This window comes from Austrofundulus limnaeus, unplaced genomic scaffold (assembly GCF_001266775.1).
Source record: "Austrofundulus limnaeus strain Quisiro unplaced genomic scaffold, Austrofundulus_limnaeus-1.0 Scaffold79, whole genome shotgun sequence".
Taxonomy (NCBI): domain Eukaryota; kingdom Metazoa; phylum Chordata; class Actinopteri; order Cyprinodontiformes; family Rivulidae; genus Austrofundulus; species Austrofundulus limnaeus.
Genome location: NW_013952481.1, coordinates 857751 through 866136, shown reverse-complemented (window position 1 = coordinate 866136; position 8386 = coordinate 857751). Strand labels below are relative to the sequence as shown.

The following is an 8386-nucleotide window of genomic DNA, read 5'->3' as shown; positions in this document are numbered from 1 at the left end:
AGTTTTCGTTCGTTTTACAATTGTTTGTTAACGGCACATACAAATAATATATTTAGAGAAATAATCTCACACATTTATGTTCGTTTTTATTTGTCATTTCCTCGTGAATAGTGTTGTTTTACGGTGATAAAAGTCAAACAGGACACCCATCTGTCTGCATAGACGATCTTCGGGAAGTGGGTGTTCGGTTCCTGGCTCCCTCCCTCCCTCCGTGGGTCCGCGTGGGCGGCCCCGTGCGGCAGGAGGAGAGCGAAACACGACACCCGGAACGCGTGAGGATTGGAAGGGAGGGGGGGTGGTAGAACACGGAGTGACTGAGTGGAAAAAGAAAAAGTGATCCGGAGAGAAAAAAAAAGGGGGGCAGAGAGAAAGAAGAGGGTTTTATTCCTCCCTGAAGCTCCGCAGTTGTCCGGAGGAGGATGACGATGACGGACCGCGGCAGCAGCGACAGCCGGAGTCAGGTTTTAAACGCATTCCGCCGCTCGTCTCCAACCCGCGGCCAACGGCAGCACGACTCCTCCAAACTTTGACCTGCGCCATTCAGACCCGGGCTGCTGGATTTACCCCCTCCGAGAGGCTCGGAGCAACTTTTCTGCACCAGAAACACCCCCCAGCAAAAGTTTTTTTTTAAACCAAACCTCGATAGTTTATTAGAAATCAAATCAAACGGAGAGAAACAGCCTGCACTGAAGAAGCGGAGCTCTTGATCGGGGCAGAGCCTCTCCAACGAGCCGCGCCGTGTGAGGACAACACCGGGGGAAGGAGGAGCGGGGTCCCGCCGCTGCTAACTCGGCTAACAGCTACCGTCCAAAGTTACCAGTCGACGGGGAAAGTGACGGAAGAAGCCCGCCGAAGACCACAACAACGATGAAGACCCCGGCAGAGACGGGTGAGTATATATTTAACTCTATTTATTTCACTTTTTTAACGGTTTTTAAACCCTAAAAACGGCAGCGGTTAGCATGTTAGCACAAACTCTTCGCTCATCTCCAGGGAAAGTGACCAAATTATGGCGCTTCAAACCGGATCCGTGTTGTTGTTTCAGTCGGCACCGCAGCTCCAAAGTGTCAAACTCAATCACATCCAGTACTTTTTAAAAAACATTTCACACCGTAACAAAGTAAATGATGTAATGTTTACAGTAGGAGCGACTGTAGAGACGGTTTCCTGGAGCACTTTTAGCGGCTCTGCTTCCACACATGGCCTGATGGAAACCTGGACCTTTATGTTCACATTAACGAGTTTAAACAAATAAAAAAACTACTTTTAACAAAAGTAATGAGTAAGTTGATATATTAGATTTTAGAGTGGATGAAAATACAACAGGATATAAACTTTTTGTTTGTTTTTTAATTTAAACAGTTTATCATGGAACTGTTCTCATGATTGGATTGACCTCTAAAGAGATAAAAATCAGTTTTAGGAAATAAATAAATCATCTTGACCTACAGAACTGGTTAGTTTTACAGATCTGATCAGATTATATGTTGGGGATGACTCTCAACTACCTCCRTAACTAATTTTAACACCTTATCTTTAAAATTACTTGAGTTAAAAGTTTTATTTTTCTTAAAGATAAGTTGGCCGTGGCAGCCATCTTTAATTAGGTTAGTTAATGAGCTGTAGAGATCATTATTATTATTTCCTGAAAGTTTCATTAAAATACATCTAATAAGTTATTTTGCTAACAGACCAGCGTGAGCGATTACATTATTACCCCGTAATTCATAGAGGCAAGCTAACACATCCCTGTTAAATTAAGATTATTTTTAATCCCACAAAATGCTGGATTACTTGAAGTGAAAACAGATCATTGAGTTGTGATTTTTTTTTACCCACATTGCAGCCCACTAAAAGCACAAAATCTACAAAAATAAATGTTCAAAATAATTTTTGTTAGAAAAAACGTTGATAAATTCACTTTTTTATTGAGTAGTATTTTACCTTACATACAGTGTTTCAGGTAGTGTCTCAGTGACCTTTGACCTTCCAGGTTGATTGTCCCAATCTTCAAAGGTCTAATAAAGCACTGTAACTGTTACAAAACTGACAATAATAATCATAAATGGGGATAAAACTGTATATTTTTGATGAATCTCTTTATTTATCCACTTTTCTTCWGTGTTGTTTGTTTAGTTAGAGAATATTCAGGGTCACAAATCTTTCCTGTGGATRTTTTCAGGTCAAAAGCTGAAAAAGTTGGTTTTAAATGAATTCTATCAACATTTTTATTTGTTGTTTTTTTTTCGTTGCACCTCAGCTTCAAATTTCAACTCTSCCACCGTTCAGAATTCCTCTCGTTTTTCTGCGACTTTACTGCTTTCCCTGAAATGATTATAATTTTCCCCCCATTGTGCGTTTAGGTGCTCCTTAAATTCAGTTTAGTCAGAAATTGCTCTGTGGTGATATGGGGCGGGCAGACATCCAGAGCCCATAATAGATGTTTAAAAAAAAAAAGAAAAAGAAAGGGGAACGCTTCGCCACAAACACAACATCATAATTAGAAATGTGGCTTCAGATGTTATGTTGCTGCTGGAGATGTGCACACCTGGAGAGGGTGACRAGCACTCCTTCAAACTCTGGGTTTTTACCTTTTAAATTAGATCAAGTCCTAAAACTGAAGGTTTGGGGTTAGTTTTAGGTGCACGTTTGTTTTTTTTTAAATAGATCCTCTCAGTCATTGTTGCCTATTTTTGTCATTTTCCCTCCGAATGACTTCCACAGTCCTGAGGCTCAGACTTTAAACTCTTCGTTTGCTTTTAAAAGTCGACCGTCYTGTTTTGACCCACAAGTCACGGCGCTGCTTAGTCCTCTGGTTGAAGTCCTGATCTTATAAAAGTTTACATTTGGCAGAGACAAACTGGTTTTTGGTAGTTCCTWCTTGATGATTTCCAGCTTCCTTTTAGTTTTCCTGGATTAAAGGAAAGCTGAGTCAGATTTTACAAACCTGCTTTGTGACGTCACCCAGTGACAAATTTAATCTGTAACAAAAGCAAATAACGGGGTCCGCCTCCTCCGTCTTCCTTTCAGGAAGTCAGGAGTCTGGACCCAGCAGCTCACATTTTTCCACCTGCGTCCACCCGTTTACATCAACAACACTCCACACGTGAGACGTCACAGCTGCCGGACCGCCGCCACGCTGTGTGGCGGTCCATGTGGAGAGGCTGCTGGTTAGAGGCGGAGCTTGTGTTGTTSATTTACTCGACTCATTACAGGAAGTGTCTGCAGAGTTTAATGGCTCTAATAACTCAGTTAATGACCCACATTCTCACTGTTACAGATTTTTAATCACTATTATGATAATAAAACTTGTCGCGTGTGTCGGTGGAGGTTCTTTGAACGGCCTCGGCTCGGAAAACTAGTTTAAATCAAACGAGCTAACAGCTAGCGCAGTTAGCGCTGAGATCAAAGCAGATTGTTGCCTTTAAAGGGATAATCACTAATTTTTAGACAGGCTAGATTTTTACTTAAAACTTACTTTTTAATGTTTTTTTTTTGTTTTATTGTAATTGATTTAGTATATTTTGTTTCATGTTGTCTTTGAGGTTTAAATAGTTTTTCAGTGTGAAGCACTTTGTAACGTTTGTTTAGAAAGGTGCTACACAAACAGGGTTCCTGCACATCCTTAAAAAGTCTTAATTTATCAGTCCAGAAATAAGGCCTTAATTAGCCTTAAAAAGTCTTACATCAATCCTTCAGAGGTCTTTAAAATAAAATGATTGTAATTCCTCTCAAATGTTCAAAGAATTGGTAACATTGATTTATCTTTTTAAATAATTTATTAAATGCCCTCACAGCTAGTTTTGTATAAAAATGGCTAAAATTGTTGCTAACTGGGTTTTTTTTTCATTTGTGTTTATTGTGATATTGGTCTTAAATTTAATTTCAAGTGGCATTAAAGAGGTCTTAAAAAGAAAAAGTCTTGAATTTAACTTGCCTTAAACTGTAGGAACCATGACAAATAAAGTTATTATCTRTCTTTAAAGTGTTTTATCAAACAGTTGGTACTTTATTAGTCATAGAGAGTATGAAGAAAAATGCTCAAGTCTTTATAAAAAGTTAAWGGTGAGCTAATAGCAGCTTTCTCCAAAAGCAAGTGGTGTTTATTTAATCATTTATCTCCAGTTTTTCCTCAAACATTTGTCATATTGTTGTATTTATTTGCATTAGCATAAAAAACAGGCAGTAAATGCATGGAGAGGCTGAAAAATATTACTTTTAAGGAAAACAAACCACTGAAAAATGTGATTTTTCACCTGACAGGAGGCCAACATGTCTGTCGATGTTCAAGTCCGAACGAAGCTCCGAGACAAACAAAACTCTAAATCATGTTTAGGATTACAGTTTTCTCATTTCAGCTTGTTCTGTCATAAAAACGTCACAGTGTCTCAGGACAACTGGTAATAACTGGGTCTCCAGCCGGTGCAGAGTTGTGACAAACCTTTTTCTTTTTTTACACTCGACCTAAGTGCTCGCCACAGATTGCACTTTCCTCAGGTTTTCCTCTCATTATGCGGTTTCTGTGAGCGATTAGTTCGACAAAGGTTGACCTGATCACATTCCTGATTACTACTGAGCCAAGCCCGGGCAAGCAGAGCCTGGAAAAACCTCAGCGGGGGATGACGTCAGCGTGTCTCTGATGTGCTGTTCAAACTGCAGCCCGGGTCAGCGCCGCTGCCGTCGTCTCCTGATGCTAAGCCCCGCCCCTTCTTCTTGGAAGTGTGTGCGCACGGTGGCTGCGCTGACCCACGCCGAGCCTCCACGCCGCACAGCAGGTGACRTGATGCTGGCTAAATAAATAAAACTCCACGCAATGCAAGTGTTTAGACCCCCACACCTGCAGCTCTGTTTATTATTCAAATATAGAAAATCAATGATAGGAAAGGCTGCCCTCATCGAGGCAGAAACAACGAAAACATGTTTTCTGATTAGTGTCGTAAAAACAACCTTCAGTCTGTGCAAAAAAACATGTTTTATGATAAACTAGGACTTTTTCCACCAATGATGATGCTGTTCATGGAAAGTTTTATTAAGAAAACCGTTCTGTACCAGTGTTGGAGAGAGAAATGCTGCAAACTGAATTAAAAAAATTACATTTTCAGCAAAGATACAAAAAGAACGGGACGTGACATTTAAATTAGTTAATTCTTAATTCAGCAAAGATGAAATCAAAGCATCAAAAACGGAGCTGGTGACTAAAAAATGCCAGGAAATCCACAGATATTGTTGAGCTCATTATTTAACTGCCCAGATCAACGGCGACCCTTTTGTTTATGATTTAAGAAGCAGATCTGGACCGGTTTATTTAAATATTAATCAACAGTGTTGTTTTTTCAGCTCTAGACATGTTCCTAAGTACAAACTCCAATCAGCTGGAGAGGATTTTTTATTTAAAATATGTGAGACGTAATGCTCTTTGAAAGTACCTTACTTAGTAAGTATTAACCGTATTTCTTTAATAGTTCAGTTTCTACATTTTGTTCTAAAAAGACCAAGAAAAGTTCACAACTAAAACAAAAAACTCCAGTTTAACTTTAACTTGGCTGCTGTTTTTTTAAAGCACCAGTTGTTTTAATTGAAAGCATGTGTTCATGTTGTTAACTGAATATTTCTGACTGAGTGAGTYGACACGCAGCAGATAAAACAGCAGAATCAGTCGAGCAGAACCACAGATTCAGTTCAGCAGACTGATCTGAGTGAAACACCTGACACGACACCCGGCCCCCCGCCGCCTCAGCGCTCTGATCTCTTGAGTTTTAATCAACATTCTCACCTAAAAAAGATTTATTTAGTTTCTCCGGCTTCACGCCGCTCAGTTTGAAGGCTGTTGACTCGAACCAAGGCTGGGAGAGCCGGAGGAGTGGGTTTGTGTTGTGTCTGGAGCTGTTTGAGCTGGAGCTCGCCCACATTCAGGAGGCGTTATGGCCGTCCTGGAAGAMGAGGAGGGGGCGACTCTGTGTGGTCCTCCGTGGTCCCGTCGAGTCGTGACCCTGTTGCCTTTGGAGCAAAACGATCTGGATTAAGGTTTAGCAGAGGAGCGAGGTAATCTGCAGCCAGCGAGGTTCTGTAGAAGAATGTTGTAGCGGCCCACGGTGGGTGGCAGCTGCTTCAGTTTGCCTCCAAATAACCGGAGCATTGACACGACACCGTCCATTCATCGGCTGTTAGCACACCTGTGGAAAAACAGCCAAAGAAATTACGTTCTTTGTAAAAACACAGCTGAGAGTCTGTGGAAAAACTTCCCGAGAAAGCTAAAACTCAGCAGRTAACGGTCAAAATAAGCAGAACACAAATTAAAGCAGAATATTTGTAGATAAAGTTAGCAAAACGTGAGCTAAAATTAGCAAAACAGCAACTTAAAGTAGAACTTGCTACAGCTACAATTAGCAAAACAGTAGCTAAAAGCTACTGTTAGAAGAAGACTTAAATTAGCAGAATTGTTGCTAACATTTGCAAAACAGTAGGTAAAGCTGAAGTTGACAGAACAGTAACTAAAAGTAGAAACACCTGTGCTAATGCTAAAGTTAGCAAAGCTGTAGCTGAAATTTGCAATGCACATGCTAAAGCTGAAGTTGACAGAACAGTAACTAAAAGTAGAAAAACTTGTTCTAAAGTTGAAATTAGCAAAGCTGTAGCTGAAATTAGCAACACGGTAGCTACAAGAAGCAAACTGGTAGCATAAATGTGGCTAAAACCCACACAGGATTCATCTAAAATTATCAAAAATAATAGCTAAARGTAGAGAAGCATGCTAAATCTAAAATCAGCAATGCTGTAGTTAAAATTTACAAAACATGCTAAAGCTGAACTGAAGTAAACAGAACAGTAACTAAAAGAAGAAAAACCTGTGCYAATGCTAAAGTTAGCAAAGTTGTAGCTAAAATCAGCAACTCTATAGCCACTAAGAGCAAATTGATGGCTAAAACTTGCAAAACATGCTTCATTTAAAGTTAGTAAAACAGTATTTAAAAAGTAGAAAAAATGCCTTAATGCTAAAATTGTAGCTGAAATTAGCAACACTGTAATTAAAAGGAACAGCTAGAAGTGATAAAGTTAGCTAGAAACTAAAAGTAGCAAACAAGTTTTAAAGAGAGAAGCTGAAATATCTGATTTTATGGAGGTTTATCTTTTAATAAAGCTGAATATTTTAAAAGTATAAAAGCTACAGCCCGTCTCCTGAATGAGCCGAAGCTTTTGATACGACCGACTCGGCTTCAGCACAATAAAATCCTGCTGGTTTAGTTGTAGACTGAAGCAGAATAAACTGGATATTTGTTACAGACCACCTGAAGAGGCTCTGAGGGGGCGCCCTGCCAGCCGGCTGCACTCAGAACCGAGCTCAGGTTGGTTCTGTGGTTGTTTGGACTCGGTTGATTCTGCCCAGACCTTTCCTGCACCGACCCCTCGCTGGCATTGCACCTGCATTTTTAACTCAATCTGCTGTCAGGAAAACCAGCTTTATTCATAATTTAACTACTAAAACCTGCTGTTTAATGTTTCTATAAATGTCCACACAGCCTTTTATCAYGAGTTTAAACTGAAACTTTAATTAAACCAGATTGTGGAAATATATATACATATATTTTTCATGTTTTTTTTAAAACGCGCCTCTGTTCACATGTTTACACAAGTCAAGAGTTAGAAATGTATGAATCCCTGAGGGACGGACATTGATTCAGGTGGCTTTTCATTGCTTTGGAGCGCTCCCAAATTAAGGCTTTAAGTGCAGACAGGGACACTTTGTTCACACCCCTCAACATTTGTGGTCTCTGCTTTGCCGGCCACCCCCGAGCTGACATTCAGTAAATTTAATTCAGTTTCTGCTTAGAACCAGAAACCCAGTCAAGCTTCAGTAAATGCCTTATAGGACATGACTWTATTATTGCAGACAAAAATATATAACATTTTATTCAATTTGCAAATTAAATGTAAGAACGTGTGCTCCTTGACTAGAAACTCAGAGCAAAACACAAGCTAAAAGGAGCAGAATATGAGCWAAAAAAAAGTAGAGTGCGAGGTAGAAAGGAGCAGAGTATGAGCTAAAAGGGAGCTGAGTGCGAGCTAGAAAGGAGCTGAGAACGAGCTAAAAATGAGCCGAGCATGAGCTAAAATAGAGCTAGAAAGGAGCTGAGTACGAGTTAAAAGGAGCCGAGCATAAGCTAAAAGGGAGCTGAGTACGAGCTAAAAAGGAGCTGAGTACGAGCTAAAAAGGAGCTAAAAAGGAGCCCAGTACGAGCTAGAAAGGAGCTAGAAAGGAGCTGAGTGCAAGCTAGAAAGGAGCCGAGTACGAGCTAAAAAGGAGCCGAGTACGAGCTAGAAAGGAGCCGAGTACGAGCTAAAAAGGAGCTAAAAAGCAGCCGAGCATGAGCTAAAATAGAGCTAGAAA

At 40.1% G+C, this 8386-nt stretch overlaps 1 protein-coding gene across 2 annotated transcripts in view; it reads left to right on the top strand.

The window, feature by feature from the left end:
• Nucleotides 1–231: 231 nt before the first annotated feature.
• The window catches only part of LOC106519559 (ETS domain-containing transcription factor ERF), a gene marked incomplete at its 3' end in the record, with an annotated part of 34514 nt that continues 26359 nt past the window's right edge, over nucleotides 232–8386 (top strand). For both annotated transcript variants that reach the window (XM_014011280.1, XM_014011278.1), the window contains 1 exon segment: nucleotides 232–889. In XM_014011280.1, coding sequence (XP_013866734.1) covers nucleotides 868–889 — 22 coding nt within the window.